This window comes from Phodopus roborovskii, unplaced genomic scaffold (assembly GCF_943737965.1).
Source record: "Phodopus roborovskii unplaced genomic scaffold, PHOROB, whole genome shotgun sequence".
In the NCBI taxonomy this organism is placed as follows: domain Eukaryota; kingdom Metazoa; phylum Chordata; class Mammalia; order Rodentia; family Cricetidae; genus Phodopus; species Phodopus roborovskii.
The window spans coordinates 36170859-36198323 of record NW_026126480.1 but is presented as its reverse complement, the minus strand read 5'-3'; the positions used below and the strand labels follow the sequence as shown (position 1 = coordinate 36198323).

Here is a 27465-nt window from a genome sequence, read left to right as displayed (position 1 = left end):
CTCCCTCTATTCCACTGCCATGGCCCTGGCCCACGCCTCAGTGCACCCACTCAATGGGCCTCCCTAATCCCCTGACATCATCGTCTAAACTATCACTGGCCCTACTTGCCAATCTGGCAGCCCCCATCCTGTTCAGAAACCCCCTACTCAGAACTGTCTGTGTCCTCAACTTCCTTCCTATCTGAGTCTACAGTTCAGAACTGGAATACCCACTCCTGTCTCCACGCTGGGGACGGGGGCTTTGCTGTGTGATCCCAGGTAAGCAACGACCCGTTTCTGGACTTTGGACTCCTTAGCCGATTTTACCTCACTACCCACCCAACTAATCATTTTGTACGCCTTTGCCTTCTCAGCCACTTGCATTTGAGGAAACCTTGTTTTATTTTACTCAATTTCATTTTGAAATAGGGTCCATTATGTAGTCCAGGCTGACCTCAAAATCAAGATTTCCCTGTGCCTTACCTTCCTTACTCCTAGGATTACAAATATATGCTATCGCACCAGTCTGAAACATTCCAGTGTCAGCTTGTGTTTATTATTGATTCTCTCCACCTGGGTGACACTCATTCACCCCAGTGTCATACACAGTAGGCGCTGTACTGTGTCTGTTGTGAATGAATTTGACTTTCCTCTCCACCTTACCCTCCAACGGGAGAGGTGGGGTGAACTGTCCTCCCACCCTAAAAGGAGTTAAGGACAAGCATCTGGCTGACACTCTGACAGACAGAGCGAACAAACAGCATCGCATTGCCCCATGGTGGCCGGGTTCCCAAAGCTCTGAGGAGGAGCCAGAAGTAGCTTTGCGGCCTCCTCCCACCTGTCCAGGGAGGAAGAGGGTCTCAGGAGAATGCACACGAGGCCACCTGTGTCTGTGTATACTGTACCTCGGCAGAGGAACAGGAGCTCCTAAGAGGTTGAGATATGGCTGGGTGAGGACCCCAGACAGCTGCAGGTGAGATGTATGACCATCTCTAAGAGCACATTTGTACTACGTAGGTGCTCCAGCAGGGATTCCAGGTGTTTGGGATGTGTCTGTATATCTATGTGTATCTGTACAGGTGAGTTCTTATCTGTCTAGGACTCTAGCTATGTGATATGTACACACCTGATATGATATGTGCATACAGACATGCCTATGAGGGTAAGCTCCATGTGGGCAGGGGTTTTTGCCTATTGCTTCCAGGCCCTGTGCCAAGCACTGGAATAGGCTGGCACTCAGGCCACGAGTACTTGAACAAATGAACATGTGAAACTGCCTGCACAGGGCATGTTCCTATATTCAGGGGGCACACCTGGGTGTGGGTCATGGAGTTCCCAAACCACTCCTCCTGTTCCTTTTCCAAACTCCTTGAAAGCCAGAGCCCAATGCCCGGGTCCCCATGGGCGGAGCAGGGGGCGGCCTCCTCCAGGGAAATTGGATCCCAAGACGTGCAGAGCAGCAGGGAGCAGGGCTGCCCCTTTGTCCCCCATAATCCTCTCCCCGCCCTTGCCCCCTCCTTCCCAACCACCAGGGTTTAAGGTCAAGTTTGGGGGCTGTAGGGGTCTAGGTTGTCACCTTAGTGTCCCCTTCACAGACTATTCCTTGTCCTGGGGCTTCTGGTTGGCCTGGAATAGATGCCCTCGTCTTGGTCCCTCTCAAAACTCACTGTCCTTTTCCCTGGCTGGGTCTGTCTCATTCTCTGCCAGGGCCCTGTCTGCTGCCTGCCTGCCTTTCCTAGGGAGTAGCTCCCCTCCCTCCTGGGCGGCTCTAGAGCTCAGTACCAGGTATAAAGCTACCCAAGGGACAGGAGGACAGGTGCCCTGGAAAGACCCAGAGACTGCAGAGGAAGGAGCCAAGGAGGGAGCATGTACTGCCTGCTGGGTGAGTGAGGGTACAGGGCACCAGGGCCCAGAAACCAGGATGGAAGGAGACTCTGCAAGCTACCTCCTGCTGCTCAGTCTCAGTGCCTGTGCAGCTGCTGGGGACCTGCACATCCTCACACATTGAAGGGTTTACTCACCATCCATTCAAGGAGTGTTTATTGAAGCCCCACTATGTGCTGGTACAATTGCCTCATAGTATCCACAGAGCATTGATTCCAGGACTTCCTCAGTGAAGACCAAACTCCAGTGATGCTTCAGACCTTTATATAAAATGTGATATTTGCATATAACCTATGCACATCTTTCTATATACTTCTATCCCCCTCTAGATTATTATAACAGTTGAGGCCATGTCAATACTGTCTAAGTAGTTGGTATATTATACTGTTTAGGAAACAAGGCAAGAGAAAAAAGATCTTTGCATGCCCAATGCAAATGTAATTTTCCACCTGCAGTTGCATGAATACATGTGTGCAGGTAGAGAAGGCTATCTATGTTGTTCAGAGGTTTGGGATAGACAGAAGAGAACTGACAACGTCTACAGAGTGATGGTGATCACCTTGTCAGATTTGTGCTGCAGGCAACAAAAGGGGATGGTGGTACATGCCTGTAATCCCAACACTTCGGAGGTTGAGAGTGGAGGATGATGTGTTTGAAGCTAGCTTAGAGTACATAGCAAATTCAATCCTAGGCTACATAACAAGACCCTGGCTACAAACAAACTAGTAAATGATAATGGCACACTAGAAGACACGAGCTCACTCAAACTTGTTGAATGAATACTAAAGTATTTCTACTATCAGTCTCCTTTCTTATCTATTTATTTATTTAGATTTTTTCAAGACAGGGTCTCACTCTATAACAGCTCTGGCTGTCCAGAAACTCACTCTGTAGACCAGGCTGGCCTCGAACTCACAGAGATCCTCTTGCCTCTGCCTCCTGAATGCTGGAATTCCACCACCACACAGCTTGCTTTTTTATGTAGACCAGACTGATCTAGTTCTAGAGATCTGTCCCCCTCTGCTTCATGAGTGTTGTGGTTAAAAGTACACACTTTGCCCTGCTTGCCTTCAATTCTGCCCTAATTGGTTCTGAATTTAGGGATGTAAAGGAACTAAGGGGACCATCTGCACTTAACCTTCCTCCTACCCAGGTGGGTGAGCTTCACACTGTTGCTGGGGCACAAGCTGCATCAGTGATTTGGGAGGATGATGTCAGCAAATCTTCAAAGGGGAAAACAATCAGCACAGATGCTTCTGAAGTAGTGGTGGAAAGAAAGCTCAGGGCCAGCCTGAGCATTCTTTAGTAAGAACCTAAATGAATAACAAATCACGAAAGGAATGCTGGGGTCTGGGCTGCCGGTCTCCATCAGGAGAATACTTGTATCGTATGCCTGTAGCTTTGGAGTTATCTCCAGCACCGTGTAAACCAGGTGTAGTGGTGTGTGGCTGGAGACCTTGTCTTAAACAAACAAACAAACAAACAAAACTCCCAAAACAAAAACAAAACAAGGAGGGTGGAATACCACAGAGATATTTGCACATCCATATTGCAGGACTGGTCACGATAGCCAGGACCTGGAACCAGCTTAGGTGTCCATCAACAGACGAATGGCAAAAAGAAAATTGTGATACTTACACACAATGAAATTTTATCCAGATGTAGCAAAATAAAACTATAACATTTTCAAGAAAAATGAAGGGAACTGAGATCATGATGTTAAGCAAAATAAGCCACATTCAAATATTGCATTTTTCTCTCATGCAGAATCTAAGTTTAAATGTATATGTACAGAACATGAATGTAGACGGGAACTATGAGAGGAGAATGGATGGCTAAAGAGGGGGAGAGTGACCAGAGACAGCAATGGGATGTACGTGACATGAAAACAGAAGGGGGACGTTTTGGGGGCAGAAACCTTAAAAAGGGCGAGAAGGATAGGAGAGGGTGAATAAAAATAAAGTGTGTGTGTGTGTGTGTGTGTGTTATAGTGAAACCCTTTTCTTTGTCTGCTAGCCAAGATATTAAATAAATACTGATTATATAGATCAGTGGAGACAGACAACATGGAAATAAGACTGTCTATTGTTACATTCACTCAATAAATACTTATTGTATGAGGGCAGCAATGAACCAGGTAAGGGTTCTCTTTCCTGGGTTAACATTAGGGAGAGATAGCAACAAGCTAGTAAATAAATAAGTAATTGTAGGCAACAGGTCTCCAAAGACAATAAATCAGGAGAGGGACTTCTGATGGTGCATTTATTACTGTTGTGTGATGTGAAGGACCAGAGGAGGGCTTTCAGGACTTAGTTCTCTCCTTTCCACTGAGAGCTCTGAGAATCAAAACTCAGCTTGTCAGCCTCGATTAGAAGGTGCTTTCACCGACTGAGGCAGACTTTTGATATGAGGGCCAGGATTTGCTGAGCTGAGGCCCGAAGAACAGGAAGGAAACAGCCTTGGAAATGTTTTGGGGTTCCTGTGGGGCACAGCGGGGATGAGGTCCTGAGGGAGGAATGTGGGCAGAACACAAAGAGAGAAGATGCTGAGGGAACAGAAAAGTGCACACCACCTGGGACTTCTGGTTACCCTGAGTGAGGCATGGTGATGTCTGAACAGTGGAGGGACATACTTGGATGGGAGGGACTATATATATGGTGGTACCAGATGGGAACAGAAACCAAAGGAGAGGGGAGGTGATAGGGCTTACTCAGAAGTGCTACAGGTGGCAAGGAGAGAAATGATTAGATTCTGGGTACATCTTTTGATTTTCTTCAAAGTTTGTTTGTTGTTTTTAATTTCATTGTTGTAGTGCCCGAGAAGGCCAAAAGAAGGCACTGGATCCCCTGGAACTGGAGTTATGGAAAGTTGTGAGCCACCATGTGGGTGCTGGGAATTAAACCTGGGTCTTTTGGAAGAGCAGCCAGTGCTCTTAACCCATGAGCCATCTCTCTGGACTGTTTCAATTTTTTTTTTTTTTGAAAGTAACAATACTGAAAGGTACACGTTATACTTGTGGGTAGCCTAGTATAGCTGTATGGGTTTTCATAAAGGGAACATTTCTAATGAGTGTTCAGACAAGAAACCCTCCCAGAATTGCATAAGGGGGTGCACACCTGTAATCCCAGGACTCAGGAGACAGAGACAGGTGGATCTCTATGAATTTGAGGCTAGCCAGGTCTACATAGTGAGCTCCAGGACAGCCAGGGCAACACAGTGAGACCTTGTCTCAATTAGGGGGGCAGGGTTTCTGGGCATGAAACAATCTGCCAAGCAGGTAATTTTGGTCTGACTTGAACAGAAATCACAGGCTACAAAGGCTGTCCTCTTCAAAGACACTGTTGGAATGAATGAGTGATGAGAGGGACAAGGACTCAATGCTGACCCTCTTATGTCCCTACCAGCTCCCCTCTGCCTCCTGAGCCTGCTGCCACCCCTCAGCCCTGCAGCCCCTATCTCCCCATCAGAGCCCATCAGTCAAGCCTACAGCCTGGCCCTTTACATGCAGAAGAACACGTCAACACTGCTGCAGACATACGTGAGTGATGCTGGGCAAATACAGGGGTTTGGGGGAAGAGGTGCTGGCCCAGACAGGGCAAGCACAGCAGGTCCAGGAGACCCCTCTGGGAGCCTGGGGGTGCAGTGGCTCTTAGCCAGAGACACAATTCACGTGTGTTGTCACTTTAGGTGGTCAGTCATTCTTCTGGAACCACCTCATGCCCTGTGCTTACTCGCTTACTCCATCCCTAGTGTATGTTGAGGGCTCTATGCCATTGGTTCATGGACCCCTTCACACTTCTCCGAGAGGTGGAACTGAATCCATTTTACAGGTGAGAAAATGGAGTTGTAGAGAAGTAGGTAATTTGCCGTTGGGCACTGAGCTAGTGAGTGCAATGCCAGTGTCTGGAGCCAGGTCTGTGTCTCCGCTGCAGAACCTCCACACTTACTATCTAGAGGTAAAACTGACAACTTGCTTTCTGAGTCTTAGATGTTTGCTTGCTTGACCCATGTGGTGCTGGTTTCCATTCTTAGTAGTAGGCACCAAGATTTCAGTCGCAGGGCAAAAACTTGACCTGGTCTTAGCCCTGCCCCTTCCTACGTCATGGCCGCCTCGTCCTGTGACCCTGGAGTTTGCTGCTCTCCCACTGCATTGTTCTTTACACCAGTGTGATTACAAAATCACACTGGCTCTAGGCTGGGCATGATGGCTCACACCTTAATACCAGCAACAAAGGGAGAGAGGCAGATAGATCTCTGTGAGTTTGAAGCCAGCTTACATAGAGATAGATAGTGAGGGATATTGGTTTAACAAGAAATCTGGCACTACGGAAATCTCCAGGGATCCACAGGATGACCCCAACTAAGAATCTAAGCAATAGTGGAGAGGCTACCTTAAATCCCATCATAGAGCCTTCATCCAGTAGCTGATGGAAGCAGAAGCAGACACCCATAGCAAACACTGAGCTGAACTCCTGGAATCCAGTTGCAGAGAGGGAGGAGTGATGAGCAAAGGGGTGAAGACCATTCTGGGGAAACCCACAGAAACAGCTGACCTGAACAAGGGAAACTTATGGACCCAAGTCTGACAGCTGGGGAACCAGCATAGGACTGAACCAGGCTCCCTGAATGTGGGTGACAGTTAGGAGGCCTGGGCAATCTATGGGGCCTCTGGCAGTGGAACCAGTATTTATCCCTAGTGTGGAAATGGACTTTGGGAGCCCATCCCCTATGGAGGGATACTCTCTCAGCCTAGATATACAGGGGAGGGCCTAGGTCCTGCTCCAAATGATGTGACAGACTTTGATGATTCCCCATGGGAGGCCTCACCCTCCCTGAGGAGTGGATTGGGGGTGGGATGGGGGATGGTGTGGGGGAATGGGAGGATGGGAGGGAGAGGGAACTGGGATTGGTATGCAAAATAAGATTGTTTTTAATTTAAATAAAAATTAAAAAATAAAGAGAAACATCAGCTGTTATATTTTAATAATGTACTCGGACTGAACATATAGTCATACTGGTCACTGATATTCATATACTAGTAGGTAGTGGTTCCCACCTTGCATGTCAGATGCTGTGTTTGTTTTTATGGGTATTATTTCCTATCATTGTACAACATTATCACTCAAAGCTATGGGTCCTTGTGATTCACTGAGGCACAGCTGACACACAGAGGACAAAATAGAGGCGTAGCTCACTTGCTTATCCCTGCAGCTCCCAGAGGGTGGTGAATGGTGGCTTCCTCTGGGAAAATGCCAGTCCCAGAGGAAGATGTGCACCCAGAAACTCCTTCAGTCACTTTACTTCTTTCTATCTGTCTGTCATTCATGCAGCTCCAGTACCAGGGCAGCCCCTTCAGTGACCCTGGCTTTGCAGCCCCTGAACTGCAGCTCAGCAGCCTGCCTTCTGCTGCAGTCTCCTTCAAGACCTGGCATGCCATGGACGATGCAGAGCGGCTAAGCCGAGCCCAGGGAGCCTTCCTGGCCTTGACCCAGCACCTCCAGCTTGTGGGCGACGACCAGAGTGATCTGAATCCTGGCAGTCCTGTTCTGCTGGCCCAGCTAGGAGCGGCGAGACTCAGGGCCCAAGGCCTATTGGGCAACATGGCTGCTATCATGACCGCTCTGGGGCTGCCCATTCCCCCAGAAGAGGACACTCTAGGGCTTGTCTCTTTTGGGGCCTCAGCCTTTGAGAGGAAATGTCGAGGCTACATAGTGACCCGGGAATATGGTCACTGGACAGATCGGGCTGTGAGGGACTTGGCTTTACTTAAGGCCAAGTACCCAGCATAGAAGGACAGCCTTCTGTTAGAGGTCCCTTCCTTCTGAGACACAGAACACATCACATCTCACTTAGCAGTTAGAACCCCTGTGCCAAGCATTTGGGACTATTTCCTGGAAGCCAAGCCTCCACTCTATTGCCTGGGCCTTCCTGCCACGTCCTAGAGACTCCCTTCCAGATATGGGCATGACTCAGGGATACAATTGATGGACCAACAAGCCTGTAGTGTGTTGATAGACCTACATCCTGGTTGGAAAGAAGAGCCCTTCTAAAGAGGCTTCATTTCCCACCCAGGGACAGGACAGCTGGCCTCCCTCCTGGGCATACTCCGACTTTGCTATTCCTGTGTTTGAGGAAGTCCTGGGGTTTGCTTCCTGTCTTTGTCTACCTCAGTTCCTAGGTAAAGACATGGCCTTTCTGAACACAGGCCACTTTTTCTGGGGTTCTTGTCCTCAGTCTACCTCTCCATTGACGGTTTCTATTGAACTTCCAGTGGACAGAAGCCCAGCGATCACAGCCACTAGGACTTGTGTCTCATCTATCTTCTGCCAAGGACATCCACTTTGTGTTCAGGACTAAGAAGTGGTACCCCTGCTCTGGGCCCTTCATGAATGTATTTGTACTGTATCTTTGTGGGTGGGGGGGCACCTCTTGTACCCTAAAGATCCTATTCTCCTTAAATATCCCCATATGCTGCAACAACTGTGTTTCATTACACTATGGTTTTTATTGTTAAACATTTATTTACAAAAATTAATTTATTCTCAAATAAAACTCTCTTAAGAAGTTTTTCTGTCTTTCGTTTTCCATAGACCAGGCTAGGGCTGGGGGCCACTGGGGACAGGATAGGGAGGTAAGAAAGGGAAGGCCATCGAAGGGGGAAGGATGGGGCTCCAAAGGAACCGGAGAGGACAGAGTACACCAGGGAGATGGTCCTGATGACGGTAGCCTTGCCACCTCAGGACCAGCAGGCACTTTTCTGTTCAGGAAGGGACAAAGGAACTGAAGGAAGAGAAAGTGTCACCTCCATAGTCATATGGACCATCGGGAGACAGATGGGGAAACTGGGAGGAAGAGGCAGGTGAATCTCTGTGAGTTCGAGGCCAGCCTGATCTACATAGGGAGCTCCAGGACATTCAGAGCTACAGAGTGAGACCGTGTCTCAAAACCAAACAAGCAAACAAACAAAGAACAAGAGACAAGGAACGAAAAACAGAAACCTCTCGGAGACAAAAAAAAAAAAAAAAAAAAAAAAAAAAAAACACAAAAACACAAAAACAAAAAACAAAACTCAAGACAGGAAGAAAAGAGAAAAAAATGAGAAACTGGTAGGCACGCGAAGTTCCCTGAGGAGACAAGATCCAAAGAGAATGAAGAACACACTGACACAGATGGGAAGACAGAATCCGAAGCCAAAAAGGTGGGACAGAGCGAGCTTGCAAGAGCCAGTACTGAGTACCTACTCTCAGGCAACGCCCCCAGGCACCAGCTGGCTCAGGTCGCCCTCTGTGCAGTTCACCCACTCGCCATAGAGACCGCACACGTGGAGCCCCAGCACCTTGGCTGAGAAGACGCCCGAAGCGCTGCTGGCCGGGGAAAGGGGGGCGGAGGCGGCGGGCTCCGGGTCGGGCCCGCGAGCTGCTGCGCCCAGAGCGGCCAGCACCGTTTCCACCGCGGCTCCCAGGGCCCGAGTCTGTCGGGCCGCGTCCTCCAGGCTCCGCAGCAGGCGCGGGGAGCGCGGGTTCAGCTCTGCCTGGCGGCGACGCACAGCATCCAACAGCGCGGGGAGCGCACCCAAGGCGGCCGCGTCCAGACGCAGCCGCTCCGACAGCGGTAGTCCCGCGTGGCTCGGGGACGGGCTACTCAGGCCGACTAGTGACAGCCGCGGTGGTGAGAAGCCCGGCAGCCCAAAGGGATCTCCCTGATGCTGCACCTGTGGAGATATGGCCACCGGTCAGCTGGGCTCCTTGGACCTTAATGGGGGCTCATCCTCTCTTAACAGCCCTCCTATTGTGTTTGAGAGTAAACCAAAAAATTATCCGGGGTTTACAAGCGACTGTCTCTGTTTCTCTAACAGCTAATAAGTATCAGTTTCATAAGGTACTTATTAGGGAGTATGCACGGTCCGATGGACAAGCCCTAGAACCCAGGAAGAGCTCAATAATAAATATTAGTTATTTTTAAATTATTTTGTGTGTGTGGGGGGGTTATTTTTGAGATGGGTCTTACTATGTAGTATCCTGGAACTCACTCTGTAGACCAGGCTGGCCTCGAACTCCCCGAGATCTGCCTGCCTCTCTATTCCCTAGTGCTGGGGTTAAAGGCATGCACCACCACACTCAGCTTTACTTGTTTATTTTGAGACAGGGTCTCAATATAGCTTTTGTCAGCCCAACACTCGCTATTTAGACCAGGCTGGCCTCAAATTCACAGAGATTTGCAGGGGCCTTCCAAGTGCTGGTGTGTGTCCTACTTAATTTTTTAAGCGTGTGTGTATGATGTGTTGAGGAGGATGGTGCCACCTTGCACATGTGACAGTCAAGGACAACTTCATAGAGCCAGTTTTCTTCCACCTTTATGTTGGTTCTGAAGACCAAACTCTGGTCACCAAATTGGCTGAGAAGCCGCTTAACCCGTTAGCCACACCTTCAGTCCCAGAGCTGGGTTTAACTCCTATCTGTCACTTACTAGCTGTGACTTCTTGCAAGATCATTCCCTTCTTTTGGCTTCAGCCTTCTCATGTGTGAAAGTAAAGAATGTTCCCTGTTCTGTCTTTCTATCAGAGGTCACAGAAACAGTGCAGGGACTGTCAGATTCACCCCCCCCCCTTGATATATACCATATGAAAGAATACATGAAAGACATGTATTTGACATAATTTGTCAAATGCTCTAACAATAATATTTATCCTTTCAAATACCTTGCCTTTGGCGCAGGCCTTGTGGTTGCTACTTTGAGTACAGTGTTTTCCTAAAAATGGAGATGATAATGATGAAGATGGCTTTGTAAATAAAATCATGGCCCATTGTGATGGCTGCTAGCCCACAACCTGAGTTTGATCCCGGGATCCACATGGAAAAAGAGAAAGCCAGGTCCTTCAGTTGTCTTCTGACATGTGTGCCCACACACTCATGCACACAAAATAAATGAATACATTTTAAAAAATGGGCTGAATATAAACAATGATTGGCAGTGGGTTACTCACCCGGGAAGTAACAGAGCTGAAATTTGGACCTAAGTTGGTATGTCTACAAAGCTGGCTGTATCATTACTGCCGCTGTTATCATTGCTACATTCCTTTTTAATATCACCATTACATCCCAAGGTCATAAATTAGCAACCCTACAGTACGCCTGAATCAAAACACCAGCCTTTCCCCACTACACCTTGGTAATCAGGGGAGTCTTTTTATGTGGCCAGGACAGGACTGTTGGCACATCCCTTTACTCTGTAAAAGTCCCCTCATGTAGATTTTTAGGCCCTGCTTGAGACCCTTTCTTGGCTTCTCTAGATGTCTATGTGGAAGTCACAGTTACAGAGCTGAGACCTGAAGATCACACTGAGCCCCAACCTAGGTTTCTTGACTGCCAGAGTTCCCCCTGTGTCCTCAGACTGCCTCTGCTTTCCAGCACAGAGGGTGGCGCCTCTGAGCTGAGGCTCAGAGCCACTGGCCCTGGCAGCATGCTCCACTTTACTATGTGGCCAGAAGAAAGTTTACATTCCCCTTAGAAAACTGCGATTGCCACTGCTGGAGATGAGATGAGGCGGAAGAAACCCGTGAAGGCATCTGTGATGTGTGCTTCCCCAGCCCACATCCCACCCTAGCTCTACTCACATATTCCTCCAGCAGTTGCTCTGCGTATTTGGTCAGGAGGCGTGCAAGGTTGTGTGTCTGGCGGATCTTGGCCTCCAAATGGGGAAGGAATGAGATTGAGGAGTCAGCCTGGGGGTCTTCTGGTGGGAAAGAGGGGCGAGTGAGGGCTTATGAGGGCAACCCAAACCCACTCCTTAGCCAACTTTCCTAAGCTGGCTTTTCCTGAATCCAGAGGTTCTGCTCTGGATGCGAACATTCAAACTAGGAAGAGTCTGTCCCAGTGGAGGGAAAACAAGGTGCCAAGCAGTTTTTCCTGTCCCCAAATCACTGTTGAAATCCTATTAAGACCAAATTCAACTGTCTCCATAGGGGCTGCCTCCAGATTCTCACTACCCTCAAATCAGCTTCTTGTTCACTTCCAAAGTAGCTTCTTTTATCCACGTGAAGATTCATTAGAAGGCAGCTATGCTCACCCTATACCACCAATACTATCCCAAGAGCCTTTAAGGACGAAGTCATGTATCTTTGGCTTTCTCCAACCGTTGGTTGAATTCAGTCAGCCTCACGGAAGCACAGAAGTTCACGTTGGAACGCGCTTTCGCGGCCTGTTCTACAGATAGAGAAACCGAAGACCTACTCCCTTCCTCATGCTTCTAGGCGAGATGTTAGGCTCAACACCATCAATGTATCAAGGGCCTGCCCTGGCACAAACTAGAGGATAGTGCCAAAGGAAAACGACTACATTTCCCAAAATGCAAACTGCAAGCATCCCAATGCATGCTGGGGAATGTAGTCCCGACCCGACAAGGTTTTCCGTCTGAGTTTCCCACCTCCAACCAAGATCTCAGAAGCCTGTACTTTGGCTTCTTGTCACTCATAGCTCCTTCGTATAAAAGATTCCTTAATTCGGCCTCTTCCTCCAGTCCTCAGTTTTGATTCTTTCATAATACTCTGAGAGGCACTGTTATCCTGCCCCAGCCCGACCCCAACCCTTCTTCAGGGTGTACTCACCCATAGATTCGGTGCTCTAACCCCTGAACCCAAACCCTTGAAGCATCAAGTCCAGGCCTCCTCTAAACCCTTGCGCCTGCCCTTTTTCCTAACTCACCCTCTGGTTACCTGACACCGGCGTTTCCTCCCTCCCCCAACCCTCCCCCCCAGGTCTTTCCCCTCCCAGACTCGGGGGTGGGATGGTGTTGACAGAGATCCAAACCCCAGCTTTCCACCCCACTCACTCCTATTCCCATCAGGGACCCAGGATCCAATCACTCAGCCCCTTACCCAGACTTCCCTCCCTCTGGCTCATGTTGGCCCTTGGCCGATCCCGGTTTCCCTCAACACACCCCTACCGGAGAGGAGGAGGGGAGGGGGGGAAAAGGGGGAAAGGGCTAGGGGCGTGGCTTGGGTTCAGCCAATCATACAAACATTTCCTTCCCATCACTACTTTCAGGCTAGATTCTTTGGCCCTGAGCTCAGTAAGCCACTTGTGAGACTTAGACTGGGAAGGGGCCAGAGAGGGGAGGCAGGTGTTGGCACAGCGAATGGGTACTTGGGCCTTTAAGGCAGCTCTGGTGTCTTGCTGGGAGGAGGAGACAGGCTCCGACCTGAGGTAGAGCTCGACAATAAGAGCTGCTTTGAGAGGAAAGTTTCAGGGCTGGCAGCCGAACACAGGCAGGCAGGTCCTTCCTCTGGGCCAAGACAAAGAGAGAGAGGCGAGGGCAGTCGAGATTAGGGTGCACCGAAGCCGAAGGCATGCACCCCTTGGACTGGCTTCTTGTTTTAGACGCCTTCCACTTTTCCTGTCACTCTGATCAGGAGTGAGACAGCCTTTTCCCTCCCTCACCTTACCATTACAGAACCCCAACCCCCCCCCACATGCATATGTGTTTAGGCATCTACACACACACACACACACACACACACACACACACACACACACACGTTTAGGCATTGGCACCCAGGCTCTCACACAGGTGACCACAGGCTTCAGACAGGTCACACTCAAACAGCAGCTCATCAACCTGAGGGGACACTGGAAGACTGCACACACTTGTCTCTACAATTGGTTCCCAAGATCCTCCTCTGTCTTGGGCTCTGGCACAGAGACCCTTATTTGTTTTCAGACTTCCGATAATGGAGCTTGTGAGCAAAAGGACTGAAAAGGCCGAGTGAGGAAGTTAACACGAGCAAACCATCTGAGCAAAGGAATTCATTACTAGAGTTCATTGCAAGCAGGTTTGAAGCCAGACTGTCAGCAGTGGCCACAACCGCACACTAACCAGCAGTAGTCACTGGGTATTCCCTGTGTGTCAGACACTATCCTAAATGCTATGTGTATACACATGAATTTATTTCCATGTTGTGCATAAGGCAATAAAGATAATTCATGCAGGTGGGTGTGACAGAGCTGAGATTTTGCCACTTGCTGTCAGACATGGTGGTGGATATGATCACACCAAAACTTAGCAGACACCCTTCACACACAAATACAGCAGACATGTCCTATCTATTGATGGTCAGCTTCAAATAAAATTAACCAAGATGCACTCAGTTTCTTTCCTTTTTATTTTTGTGTGTGTTGAGGGACATATGTGCATCTGAGTTGCTGGAGGCCAGAAGAGGGCATTGAGTCCTCTGGAGCTAGATTAACAGGCAGTGCAACATGGGATGCTGGGAACTAAACTAGGGTCCTCTGGAAAAACCGTGAGGGCTCTTAACCACTGAGCCTTCTCTCCAGCCCCTTCCTTCCTCCCTCCGTTCCTCCCTCCCTTCCTTCCTTTCTTCAGTTTTTTGAGACTGGGTACAGTAGTACAGGATGGCCTTGAATTCACAGTGATCACCTGTCTCTGCTTCCCAAGTGCTGGGATTAAAGTTGTGTGCTATTACCACCCAGCCCTTTCTTTTTGAGACAGGGTCTCACTATGTATCTTTGGCTGGACTGGAACTCATATGTAGACCAGGCTTGCCTCAAACATATAGAGATTTGTCTGCCTCTGTGTCTTGAGTATTAGGATTAAAGGTGTGAGCCAGCACACTTGGTCAGAGTTACTTTTTTTTTTTAAAGAAAAAAAAAACCCTCTATATTTATTTGCATGTGTATGATGTTTAAGGTATGTGGAAATGAGAGAACTTCCCTCTTCTACCACATGGGTTCAAGTTATTGAACTGGGGTCATCAGGCTTGGTGGCAAGTGTCTTATCTACTGAGTCATATTACTAGCCTTCATTTTAAGTAAACTTTTAGTGAACTATAATATACAAAAGAAAAATTACACATGCAGCAAGTGAATATCTGGACAGACTAAATAACAGGGTGTGACAAGCTCCCAGAAACCCCTTCTACTTCCTTGCAGCCCCCAAGGGTGATCACAGCCCTGACCTTCCACACCATAAATGTGTGTTTTCTGGACTTATATGGTAGAACTATCCAATGCATGTTGTCACATCTGGTTTATTTTATTCAAGACTCATCCCCACTGTTGGGCATAGCAGGACTTTGGTCATTCTGGTTGTTGTGTCTGTGTCTATGGTATAAACAGGTTGTAACTGGTTTTTCATTCCATTCTGTTGAGGAGTTGCTCCAAGGTTGGTCTTGTTGTAAAAAGAGCTACAAACTTTCTGGTACACATGTCTTGATGTTCATACAGAAGCATGTTGTTCTATTGCTGTGATAAACACCCTGATCAAAAGCGATTTAGGGAGATAAGGGTTTATTTATTTCAGCTTACAGTTACAGTTCATCATGAAGGGATGTCAGGGCAGGGCAGGAGCCTGGAGGAAGGAACTGAAGCGGGGGGGGGGGGGGGGGGGGGCATGAAGCAACACTGCTTACTGGCTTGGCCCACATGGCTTTCCCAGCCTGCTTTCTTAGAGTACCCAAGACCCATCTGCTCAGGGGTGGCATTGCCCACAATGGTCTAGGCTCTCCCACATCAATTATTAATCAACTTACCTATGGAACAACATAATGGAGGCATTTTCTCAATCAAAGATACTCCATCCCAGACGACCCTAGCTTATGTCAAGTAGACAAAAAATTAGACAGCACCTATTTCTTCGGCTGGAATTGCAGGGAGACCGGGCTGGAATAAGTTTAGCTTTTCTGGAAAACTGCCAGTTTCCCCAAGTATCTCTACCAATTACACTCCCTGATTCAAGGAATGCAGAGTTGTTCTGCTACCTCATCTACGAGGTCTATCTTTTTCACTTCCGCCATTCTGGCTGAGGAGGCCGCTCCCCACTCAAAAGTCTGCCACGCACTTGGCAGTGTTAATGAGACTTGAATGAATGGATGAACAAGTTGGGCAGCGTAGAAGCAAACAGCCTGGAGAGGGCAGACGCGCGCACACACACAGCATTTCAGGGACGCCCACCCGCCGTGGACGCACACCAGGACAGTCCCTCTCGCGCACCCCGGTGCCCACGTGGCCGGAACGCACCGCCTCGCTCGGGCCGCGCGCGTCCAGCGCTCAGCTGCCCCCGCCCCCGTTCTCCCTCTCCGCGGCGGGCAGAGGGCGCTGTGCGTCCGTGCGCCCCGAGGGGCGGGCCCGGGCCGGGGCGGGGCTGGCCGGGCTTCCAGGCCGGGGCTCTAGCCGCCCGCGCCGCCCGGGCCGCTCCGGGGACGGGCCGGGGCGGGGCGCGGTCGCAGGAAGCCAGGCGGGGACGCGCGGAGGCGTTGGGGAGCGAGGGAGGGCGCGGCCAACTCCCGGAGGGACGGCAGGCCGAAAGAGCGGCGCCGGGGCCTGGCGCGCCGCCTGAGATCGCCGGACCGCAGGGCGTCCCACCACGGGCTCTATCCCGGCCGCAGCCCCGCCAGCATGGCCGGCCGGACCGTGCGGGCCGAGACCCGGAGCCGGGCCAAAGATGACATCAAGAAGGTGATGGCGACCATCGAGAAGGTCCGGAGATGGTGAGCACTGCCCCTGGGCCAGGGACACAGCCAAGCCACCTCCTCCAAACGCGTCCGCCCTTTCCTGGCCAGCTGCCCCCGCCCACCAGCTGTGCTCTGAATCGACTGGGCTTCCACCTTCCCCTGGCAATTCCCAGAGCTCTACAAAGCGTGGTCCGGAGTGGTGCTTTCCCAGAGCGGGAGCCCTCATCTATGCCCCGCCCCCTGGAGCTTTGACACTCTTGCAAGCTCGGCCCCGGGTCCTTGGTGGCGCCCTGCTGAGTGCTCCAGGTGTCTGCAAAACCGCGGCTCTAAGTTACATCCGTCTGTGTACAAGACTTTGCAGGGCCTTTTCTGCTTCTATGCCCCGTTAGCGAAGCTTTCCTTACCCTAGCACATCTCCCCGACCCCCTGCTGCATGGGGCTCACCCTTGCGCCACCCTGACCCAATCTCCTGCCCTCACACAGGGAGAAGCGCTGGGTGACTGTGGGTGACACTTCGCTTCGAATCTTCAAGTGGGTTCCTGTGGTGGATCCCCAGGAGGAGGTGAGCAAGCCCAACCCCCAACAGACCTTGCATCTGTGCAACCTTAGGCAATATCCCTCCCTACCTTGGCCTCCACCTTAAGTCAGCTTGAAGTCTCCAGTGTGGAACTCAGACAGATGGTAACGATTAATAGCGCGCGCGGGCACACACACACACACACACACACACACACACACACACACACACACACCAATGCCCCCCTCCTCCGGTTCAAGATTTAACAGCCTACACAACCTGAGACAGCCCCTCTTGCTTCCCTGAGCCCAGGTTTCCTTACTTGTATTGAGGAGATTTGTAAGCATTCCCCAGACAACTGGCTCTTCTTACTTTATCACTCTAACCCTCAGGAGAGGCGTCGGGCAGGAGGCGGGGCAGAGAGATCCCGTGGCCGGGAGAGACGCAGCAGGGGCACCAGTCCCAGAGGGGGTGGCCCCCTCATCCTGCTGGATCTCAATGGTATGTACAGATCCTGGAACGGGGAGGATAGGAAGCTACTGGGGACCCTCTGGCCAACCAACTTGGCTTTTGCTTTAGCAGATGAGAACAGCAACCAGAGTTTCCATTCAGAAGGTTCTCTGCAGAAGGGCACTGAGCCCAGCCCTGGGGGCACTCCCCAGCCCAGCCGTCCTGGGTCTCCGACTGGACCCCCAGAAGCTATTACTGAGGATACTCAGCCCCCACAGCTGGGCCAAGAGAGAGGTAAGACCAGATGGCTCTCAAGAGCCCTCTCTTGTTCAAAGTTGAACCCACCATCTTGTCCTTGTACCTATGTCCTTTCTCCCCTTCCTGCTCCCCCCAAACCTTCCCTGACCCTGGCAGAAATTACATCCAGCTGCTGTCTCAGTCCTCTGGCTTCTTAGATTTGTAGGTAGCACGTCAACATCTGAAATTTTTATGCAAATTTATTTCTTTGATTGCATATTGTCTTTTCCTGTTACCATCTCATTTCAGCCATACCAATCTTGTTCATTCCTGTAACATCAGAGTACTGTGGGATACATAATAGGTGTTCAGTAAATACTTGTTTGGGGAATAAGTAATTCTTATGATTGGAATGATCAATAGCAGTAGAGTAGAGTAGCGACTAGCAAAGCCCCCTTCTCCGCTAGGTGTTCTGAGCAGTTCAACGTTTGTTTTTTTGCTTTGTCATTTAATCTTCACTGTCACTTTATGGGAGGAATCCTATTATGATTGCTCTTTATACACGAGGAGCCCGTCATCCAGAGAAAGATGTCCAGACTCACAGAGTCAGTGAGCCAACACCTTGGGTGTGTGAGCCCTCCTTCAGCCTCTCTGTCTTCATATAGTTGGTCCCTTGTCTGTCAGTACTGCGTCCCAAGTGTGGCTGATTTCAGTGCCTCAGGCCCCCTTCTCATTTCTCATCTCTACCTGCTCTGGCCTCCCCACCTATCCCCAATGGTCTCCACACAGCTGCAGAACAGCTTTTCCTAAAGCGCAAATTCGAAATGATTATTTCCTGCCTCTTCTCCTTCAGTGGCTCTGCCCGGCCTTTGGTTTGACACTGAGGCCTTCATTAACCATTGCCACTGAAGTTGTTCCCCCAACAAGAACACCATGACGTGGGCAGGTTCCAGATACCTTTACTAATGTAAAATGATATAGGACAGGGGATGCAGCTCAATGCTAGAATGCTTGTCTGACACCCCCATTTCTAATACCATGAAGAAGTGTGAATGAACATGCTAGCTAGCACTTATAGAGCACATACTGAGTTCTAAGGGCTTTACGCGGGTATTGCTCCGTTTCTTCCTCATAGCCATCTCTCGTGGTATTACTGTCACTGTTTCCATTCAGCAGGTGATTTAGTTTGCCCAAGATGGCCAGGATTCAGATTTAGTAACGTAAGAACTGTGGTCATTAAGCATATGTTTTCCTCTGCCTAAATTCTGCTTCTGTCTCTGCTTGTCTCCTGGCTCACTCTCACTCTCAACAAACAAAATCCAACCTGAATCTTCTTCCCCTGGCATCTTAGTGTCCTCCTCTGGCTCCCACAGTGTTGTCTAGTGTGATTGGTGCCTGCTTTCTTTTGCGCCTCCCCCCCCCCCCCAACCTGTTCTTCTGGCACAGAGTGGCTGCTCAGGAGGTGTCTGTTCATTTGACATTCCAGACCCAGGGGGCACACCCGCAGGCGGTACTGATGACCCCCCGAAGCTGACCAAGGAGGAGCCTGTTCCAGAATTGCTGGAAGCTGAGGTGAGAGAGGCCAGAGGCTGGACTCTGGCCTTGTGAGAAATGGGGTCTGGGGGCACAGGGAGACTGCATACTAGGGTCCAGGAGGGAGATGTGGACCTCGAACCCACTGAAAGGTTTAGCTGAGGTTGGATTCTTGGGTGAAGAGGAGTGTTTTAGAGACACAGTCCTGAGGGCTGGACCATGGCTGATTTGAGCATGGAGAGCCTGAAATGATCATGGTGCTTGCTCCTCCAGAGATCAGAAAACAAAAATGTAGACTCAGAGTGCAGTGTGGCGCTGCTTCTCCTCAGCGGCATGGAGAGCCTGGGTGCCCGCATCTCACACACACATCCTGAGCTGTCAAGTCAGCCTAAGACGCTGCCTTGCCTTTCCCTGCAAGGGTTACCTTGATTCACTTTCCAGAAAAATCTAGCTCTTTCTCCCAAACTTTGTTGCATTGTTTTTGGTCACTTTGTCCTGGGCCAGACTCTGGGTCCCCAGGGGAATAGAGTGGAAAAGGCAGAGGCTAGAAGGCTGTACTCCTGGGTCAGAGTGGAGCTCACACCTGTCCGCCCTTCCTCTTCAGGCCCCTGAAGCTTACCCTGTCTTTGAGCCAGTGCCACCTGTCCCTGAGGCAGCCCAGGGTGACACAGAGGACTCGGAGGGCGCCCCCCCACTCAAGCGCATCTGTCCAAATGCCCCTGACCCCTGAGAAGCTGCCTGCCTCCTGTCCTGTTGCTCCAAGGGCCCCTTTGACTTTTTATAAATAAAGACCCTTTTGTAATTTTGTGTCATGTCATTTCCCTGTCAAGGCTGGGGAGGGTCTTTGGAGACAGTTTTGGCTCATGCTCTATTCCTCAGATGGGGTCCCCAAGGCTCTGAGGACCGCATTCACACCATGATTCGATGGGCGGTGAGGGCTTGAGCCACAGCCTCCCTTGCACTCCCACTTTGCCCTTCTTCACCGCCTTCTGCCCTCCCCAGGCCCAGCAGATACTGCAGCTTCCATTTCAGGGCCAGGAACACAGGCCCAGAGGGGTAGAGAGACTGGGGAGGACCCCTACTCCTTCCCTGCCCTCAGGAAGCTACAGCATTGTGTCTCTAGCTGAACCATCCCTTCCATGCGGAACTCCAGGGCCACACTTCTGTGCTGAGTCCTCGTCTCTTGTGCAGTTGTCACTCCTCCTAGATGCCTTCTCTGATCCAGACTATCAGCATCATCTCTTTTGAGTTCCCATAGCCCTTTAAACTATCTTCCAGTTGTCTCAGCATTTGTCTTGCTGTTTGGGGACAGGTCTGTATTTGTCTTTTAAGCTGCAGGCGTCTCAAGGGTAGAACTAGGTTCCCAGCCATGCCCTACTTAACTGAGGGGACACAGTAAGCCTAGCAAATGCTTCAGGAATGAGTGAGTAAATGAACAGGGCAGGGCATGGTGGCACACGCTTGTAATCCCAGCACCCAGGAGGCTGAGGCAGGAGAATTCTGTCACTATCTGTGTGGCTTTAGGCAGGTTGTTTCTACTCTATGACTTTGTTTCTTCACTGGACTAAAAGGGTAATAACTAGGCCTCACTCCCCCTCGGCCCCTACCCCACCCCCACCCCGGCCAATGCCCAGTGAGAAACTTCAACCATACAAGCACCCCTCAATCTGTACTTCTCAGAGAAGCAGGGTTAGGTGAGGTAGCCCTGTTTCAATCACTTAAAAATGTCAAGTGTCAGCTGTAGCAGCAGTGCAGCCAGGGCTGGCTAGGCAGGCCATTGTGGGGAAGGGACTGTATGCGGTCCTGTTGCTGTAGAAACAAATGACAAAACGGCTGGCTTAGTGTTCCACAGATTCATGATGTCATCATTCTGAAGGTCACAAGTCTAGAATCAGTGTGCTGGGCCAGTCAGGCACCTGCAGGGCTGGCTCCTGGAGCCAGCTATCAGGGGAACTCTTCTGGGCCTTTCTATCTTCAAACTGTGGCTCATCCTCTCTTCAATCTCACCTAATCTGCCTGCCTTTCTGCTTCTACCGGAGCATTCTTTAACTGGCCTTCCTGCTGATCATGTGGTCCCTCTTGTCAGTCATACTGGCCTTCCTGCGAATACAGGGTCATCCCCCCATCTTGGAATTTAGTTCATCTGCAAATCGCATTGTCATGTAGAGTAGCATGCTCACATGCAGGCGCTTAGGATATGGACATCTCTGGAGGGTCAGTAATCGGGACGACCACATGTGGTGACCTCAGCATTTTTCTGGGTGTGAGTCATATTGTTCCCTTCAGTGACACTGTGAAGTAATGTAAATACTCACTCTGCAAGCTGTAAAGTGTCTTGTGTGGCTTTAATGGCATGATGTTAGGGTCTTGAACTCTGGGTTTTATTTCACCGGCTGCACTCAGTTTCTTTTTTAATTTTATGGGTGTGGGTGTTTTGCCTGCAAGTATGCCTGTCATCATGTGTGCAGTGCCTGAGGCGACTGGAAGAGGGTGACAGATCTCCTGAAACTGGAGTTACAGTTCTTAGCTGCCATATGAGTGCTGGGAATGGATCTTGGGTCTTTTGGAAGAGCAACCAGTGCTCTTAACCACCGAGGTATCTCCAGCCCCATTTTAAAAAATGATTATGTGTAGAGGTATGTTTGTGTGTGTGTCTGCATGTGGGTATGTACACATAAGCGCAGGTGCCCTTGGAGACAGAGGTGTCAAATACCCTGGGCTGAAGTTACAGACAATTATGAGCCACTCTGTGGGTGCTGGGAACCTGAGGCCCCTGCAAGAGCAGCCAGTGCTCTTGACTGCTGAGCCTTCTCTCCAGTTCCTGCAGTCATTCTCAATGTGACATGCCTCTTTGTTCTCATCTGCCTTGTTTTGTGATCTGTAAAATGGGAACAATAATAATGTGAGCCTGGTGAAACTATTCCAAGAATTACATGAGGAGATTTGTGGAGGGAGATCCCTTGATTGAGTGTACAGTAAGAGTGCAGTAAATAAAGTTCCTTTCCTCATAATCCCATGTTACAAGTAAGGATGTACCAAGGTGTGGGGCAGGTAGCAGAGGCCTGCCAGTCATTGAGGCTGGGCAGGTTCTTCCTCTGTAGCAGGTATCCATTTCTGAGTATCCTTAAAAGAGTCAAGTTCAGTCTTCCCACTTCTGGCTCCTCTCACCCCCAGCCCTGTCACAGCCTGCTGCATACATGCTGCCTTCCCTTCCCTTTCCATGTGAGCTCTTTCTGGGGACTCTCATACTGCAGGCCCCCCTTCTTCCCCCTTACCTGGCCCATGTCACCTGGATGCTCTCTGTCCTGTCCTTATTTTTTCTTTATGAGCAGTATACCTTCCTGCCTCACCCCATTTTCAAGTTATTCCCTTCCAGATTCTGTTCTGAGCCTCCAGGCTCAAATGGCCAAATGGTGAGACAACTAACTCCTGAGGTGTCCTGTGGGCCTTAGTTCCACATCCTATCTACTATCCCTCCCATTTCCTATGCCCCTCGAGGTCTCCATCCTAGTCCCCATGTCTCACGTCCCCATCCTGCTATTATGTAACTGTATTAGACAGGGTTCTCTAGAGGAACAGGATGGGTAGAACGGATTTACGTAAAGGTGATTTAGACACTGTTCCATTGCTGTGGAGGAACACGGTGACCAAGGCAACTCTTAGAAAAGAAAGCATTTAATTGGAGTCTCCCTTACTGTTCCAGAGGGTTGGTCTGTTATCACTGTGGCAGGGAGCTTTGTGCTGGAGAAGTAGCTGAGGGCTACTACAACTGGATCCATAGGTGGAGGGGCTGGGGAGTGCAGGGAAGGAGGGACATAGAATATGATATGACATGCTGGGCTTGACATAGACTTTTGAAACCTCCAAGCCCACCCCCAGTGACACATCTCCTTCAACAAGGCCACACCTCCTAATCCTTCTCAGACAGTTTACCAACTGGGGGGGCTAAGCATTCACATGTATGAGCCATGGAGGCCATTATTATTTAAACTACCAAAATACCTTTAGTTTAGTTTAGTTTTGTTTCTTGAGACAGGGTTTCTCTGTGTAGCCCTGGCTGTCCTGGAACTTGCACTGTAGACCAGGCTGGCGTCAGGCTCCAGAGATCCATCTGCCTCTGCCCACCCCCAGTGCTGGGTTTAAAGGTGTGCACTACCATGCCTTTTGTAACTGTGCAAGCTTCCATACTAAACCTAGAATCTCCACACAGGTGTCCCATCAATAAATTTAGCCTGATCCAGGTTTTCCAATTTATTTTATGTATATTGGTGTTTTATCTATAAGTGTGAGTTTTATATCTCTATATAGTTATTTATATATGTATATATGTGTTTTGCCTATATATGTATATGTACACACACATACATATATATCTATGTACCACCTGTATGAGTTACAGTTGTGAGCTGCCATGTGGATTCTGGAAATCAAACCTGGATCCTCTGGAAGAGCAGTCAGTGCTCTTAACTCTTAAGCCATCTCTCAACCCACTCTTGGAAATCCAGTTTTATGTGTCTTCCACTATTATCCCATCCTTTATAACACATTCCCCAGGCTTGTGCTTGACTGAATTAGCATACTTATCCAGCTCTTTAGTAGCGTAGCACACCTCCCCCTGGTACCCTCTCTACCTTCCCTCTAGGAGCCTGCCTGGCCTTAACTCTGGTTATAGATCTAGAAGCAACTTTTGGTTGCCTGGCATTTCTTACAGGGAAAGTCACTACTGGGTTAGCAGACAATGAAGGATTCATTTTTTCAGGCAAAGGCAGAAAAGACAGTGTTTCCAGAAGGGAGGTGGGGTACACAGATTGCTGCTTCAGGTGAGACAAACCCTTGGGTCTCTGACAGTTCAGTGTTCTCAGCCTCAGTAGGGTCCTCTCCACATCTCTGTTGAAAGTTACAGGATCCCTGGCTATACCAACTGATGTCCTTACCTTGACCACTGACACCTTCCCAGGCTTGGACTTGGATGTTTGTTGTAATTGAGCTAAATCTTACAATGAGGGCTTTGTTGTGGTTTTCTGCAACTTGAGCTGTGTGGCTGTTGGAGAGATTTTCTTCCAGGGCACATTTAGAAACCTTTCGACCGATTACAGGCTTCTAGAGCTGGTCAGTTTATCACTGAGTTCATTGTTTTCCTTCACCATACTCTGAGATGCTGGAAGTTGGTCATTTTTTATCATGGGACTCATTCTTTTTCTTTGTTAGCTTATCTAGAGATGCTAGGAGCAACCAACCAGCATTATCATCTTATTCTATATTTTTCTACAAATTGTAAACGTTTTTTTTTTTTTTTTTTTTTTTTTTTTTTGAGACAGGGTTTCTCTGTGTAACAGCCCTGGCTGTTCTGGAATTTGCTGTGTAGATCAGGCTGGCCTCAAACTCATAGATCTGCCCGCCTTTCCTGACTGCTGGGATTAAAGGTATACACCACCAATGACTGACAAGTTTTATATGTAGAATCACTAAATTTCTTTCTTGTTTTTCATAATTAGGTGAATCAGGATAATCAAATACATTTGTCCCAATAAGTTTGTCAGATAGTTCATAAATGGGTTTTTACTTCTCTTCATGCTTCTAAGGAGAGGCTTCAATAACTCAGAAAATTGGGAAGTCTGTTCCAGATAACTTTTAAAAAATTCATCCTTATACTTCCATTGCTTTAGAACCAACCATTCTTGGTACCATAATCTGTATCAGTCGGTCCTCTAGAGGAACAGAACTTACAGAATAGACAAATATATATAAAGGGAATTTATTACAATGGCTTCCAGGGTGTGGTCTGGCTAATCCAACAATGGCTGTCTCCTGATAGAGAAGTTCAAGAGTTCAGTAGTTGGCAACCCATGATGCTGGATGTCTTAGCTGTTCTTTAGTACACATTGGAATCCCAAAGAAGAAGGCTCTAATACCAGTGAAGGAATGAACTTGCCAGGAAGAGTAAAGGCAAGAAGCAAAAGCTTCCTTCTTCTCTGACCTTCATATAGAAGGTTTGATTTGGATTTAGGGTAGGTCTTCCCACCTCAAATGGCCCAATGAAGAACACTCTGCCACAGGTGTCCCTGCTTGGGTTTTGTTAACTCCAGTTGTAATCACTTACAGAAATAGTCATCAAGGTAGTCTAGGATGTAGGCCTCAAGTCTTGCCTCCATCTTCCCAGTGCTTGGGTTACAGGCCTGCTGAGGATTGAACCTATGGGTTTGTGCGTGCTAAGCCACGCCCTCACCCTTGCTCTACTTTAAGTGTCAAGAAAAGCGCTGCAGCATCTTCCTGAGCTTCTTCCTTCACTTCACTCTTGCCCGCTCATGCCTGGGCTCCTCTGCTGTGCAGTGGGCAGCCCTTCACAAGCCCACAGCTGTCCATTGTGCCACCCTGCGAAGCCTTCTTGTCTGGCTCCTTCCATGCAGGATGTGGCCTCTGTTGTTGCACGCGGTCGACTACTTCCCGAGATGCCCTGAATCGTGGTGGCACCTCTGACACTTCACTTACCCTGTCTGCTATGCCACAACCCCTTCTCTCATGTCACCTGTCAGGTTCCTCTTGTCTTTCAGACTTTGGCTTCACAGTAGTGGTATCTCTTCCCTCTGTGACCTTCCATGGAGAAACCTTCCCTGGCTCTGAGGGCCTTGCAAAGGTATGGTCAGCCCGAGACTCAGCATCAGCCTGATGCTCCATGAGGGCAGATGAATTCCCTGGATTGGTAACATGGAGCTATTCTGTGCTCGCTATTTACTGGGCGTGGTTTTGGGCTCTAGGGATGTAACACTAACAAAAGGAGAAATGAACGCTGCCTTTAGGGCGCTTGCCCAGGGTATAACGGGGCCCCTGGCAGGAAGTCAGAAAGATACTCATAGCCCCACAAAAAGAGATGTCTGGACAAATGCATGTTTGGCATTTTCATTGCTTTGTGACACTGTAGAGTGCCTGAACACACAGTGAGAAAACTATAATGTCCCCTGAGGTGGCATAGTCTTATTTGAAATGGTTCTATATGCTGCTTGTTGCTGAGGGGAGCATCGTTGTGTGGGCTTGTAAGGACACTTTGGAAAAACTCAGCAGAAAGGGAGAGACAGGAGAAAGAAGCAGTTGCAGTTTTAAATAGAGGTCAGAGGAGGCACTAGGGCAGTGTCTGGAGAAGACCTTGGGAGAGATGGGGCTGTAAAGCATGCGAGTGTCTGTGCAGAGAGCGCCACAGGCAGAGAGAATGGCCGGCGTGAAAGCCCTCATCTAGAGTGTGCCTGGCAACAAGGCCAGTGTTGCTGGAGTTGAGGGGAGGAGAAGAGGACATGGGAAGTGAGTTGATGTGGGGACAGGCTCATGGCAGGCCAAGCACGTCATGTAACACTCAGATAGCACATGTGTATTGTGCATGTGAGCTCACATGCATGTGTGCTGCTTACAGTAGTGAGGTCAGAGGGCAGCTTGAAGGAGCTGGTTCCCCTCCATCATGTGGCACCCAGGATGCAACTCAGGTCTTCAGGTTTGGTGGCAAACACCATCACCTGTTGAGATATCACCAGCCCTACACGTGTGTGTGTGTGTGTGTGTGTGTGTGTGTGTGTGTGTCTGTGTCTGTGTTCACATGCCACAGTATGCAAGTAAAGATCAGAGAACAACTTTTGGGAGTGTCCTTTCACCACAGGGGTCTTGGGGATAGAACTCAGGTCCTTAGGCTTAGAGCAGCGGTTCTCAGTCTTCCTAATGCTGTGACCCTTTAGTAAAGTTCCTTATGTCGTGGTGACCCCCAACCATAAAATTATTTTTTTTGTACTTCATAATTGTAATTCTGCTACTGTTATGAATGATAATGTAAATGTGTTTTCTCATGGTCTTAAGTGACCCTGTGAAAGGGTTGTTAACTCCTAAAGGGGTCTCAGCCCACAGGTTGAGAAATGCTGGCTTAGAGGCAGATGCCTTTATCTACTGAGCCATCTTGCCAGCCTATCAGTTTTTATTAAGCCCCACAGTGGTCTACTTCAATCCTGCTTTGAAGCTTTCCTGGCTCCCCATGCCTTGGACCTGAACTCTGAAAGCTCCCCAAGCAATACTAAGTGCTCCAACTTTTAGGCCCTATGAACATGATTTGCTTGGTTTACATAATCTTGACTGGGTTGAGAACATTGAAAAATCTGGACTCCTGGCTACCCTTGAAATTAGAAATTCTGAAATGTCAACTGTGCCTCCCAAAGTGCTTATCGCTCAGAGCCTAGGAATACTGGTAACTCCTATGTGGATGAAGTTTGGGCTGTTAGTTCTTACTCTCCTAGTGTTGGCCCTTTGTGTGGCCTCAGGCTGCTGATCCATCTGCCTCACCACTTACTTAGCTCTAGTACTAGCTCGCTATAGTTGGTTATTTACTCATCTTGCCTTTACTCTGTTCTTTGCTCTTTTGGGGACCTGA

At 49.3% G+C, this 27465-nt stretch overlaps 3 protein-coding genes across 9 annotated transcripts in view; 2 read left to right on the top strand and 1 right to left on the bottom strand.

Moving 5' to 3' along the window:
* Window positions 1-1845: 1845 nt before the first annotated feature.
* LOC127227784 (cardiotrophin-2) lies at window positions 1846-7652 on the top strand. The gene is made up of 3 exons (XM_051192120.1): window positions 1846-1861; window positions 5268-5401; window positions 7194-7652. The coding sequence occupies exons 1-3, from the start codon at window positions 1846-1848 to the stop codon at window positions 7650-7652; spliced, it is 609 nt and encodes a 202-aa protein (XP_051048077.1).
* Window positions 7653-8945: 1293 nt separating this feature from the next.
* On the bottom strand, window positions 8946-12809 carry Ctf1 (cardiotrophin 1). Of its 4 annotated transcripts, none has more exons than XM_051193073.1 (3): window positions 12737-12809; window positions 11477-11595; window positions 8946-9574 (listed from the first exon to the last, which is right to left on the bottom strand). In XM_051193073.1, exons 1-3 carry the CDS (start codon window positions 12759-12761, stop codon window positions 9107-9109), a joined length of 612 nt encoding a protein of 203 aa, XP_051049030.1. In that variant the 5' UTR covers window positions 12762-12809; the 3' UTR covers window positions 8946-9106. The 4 variants fall into 4 exon arrangements, with proteins under 4 accessions (XP_051049030.1, XP_051049031.1, XP_051049033.1 ...); XM_051193074.1 differs by having other exon boundaries at window positions 11477-11592; XM_051193076.1 differs by lacking the exon at window positions 12737-12809 and adding an exon at window positions 12467-12593 and having other exon boundaries at window positions 8947-9574; window positions 11477-11592.
* A 3253-nt stretch (window positions 12810-16062) lies between these two features.
* Bcl7c (BAF chromatin remodeling complex subunit BCL7C) overlaps window positions 16063-27465 on the top strand; it is a 32138-nt gene continuing 20735 nt past the window's right edge. Inside the window, exons 1-6 of one of the 4 annotated variants that reach the window (XM_051193070.1) lie at window positions 16095-16363; window positions 16811-16889; window positions 17237-17345; window positions 17424-17588; window positions 19018-19103; window positions 19669-19866. In XM_051193070.1, the coding sequence (XP_051049027.1) occupies window positions 16272-16363; window positions 16811-16889; window positions 17237-17345; window positions 17424-17588; window positions 19018-19103; window positions 19669-19794 (657 nt within the window). In that variant the 5' untranslated portion in view covers window positions 16095-16271 and the 3' untranslated portion in view covers window positions 19795-19866. Of the gene's footprint in view, window positions 16364-16810; window positions 16890-17236; window positions 17346-17423; window positions 17589-19017; window positions 19104-19668; window positions 19867-27465 lie in introns of those variants that run through there. The other 3 variants (XM_051193071.1, XM_051193068.1, XM_051193069.1) reach the window with 3 other exon arrangements.

What these genes read in the sequence shown, in the direction of transcription:
- LOC127227784 (XM_051192120.1), top strand. An exon ending in CAACACTGCTGCAGACATAC is followed by an intron (nt 5,402 to 7,193) that starts GTGAGTGATGCT and finishes TCATTCATGCAG; the next exon opens with CTCCAGTACCAGGGCAGCCC.
- Ctf1 (XM_051193073.1), bottom strand. Translation starts at nt 12,761, where the DNA reads ATGAGCCAGAGGGAGGGAAGTCTGG. An exon ending in CCAGAGGGAGGGAAGTCTGG is followed by an intron (nt 11,596 to 12,736) that starts GTAAGGGGCTGA and finishes CTTTCCCACCAG; the next exon opens with AAGACCCCCAGGCTGACTCC. An exon ending in AGCAACTGCTGGAGGAATAT is followed by an intron (nt 9,575 to 11,476) that starts GTGAGTAGAGCT and finishes ATATCTCCACAG; the next exon opens with GTGCAGCATCAGGGAGATCC.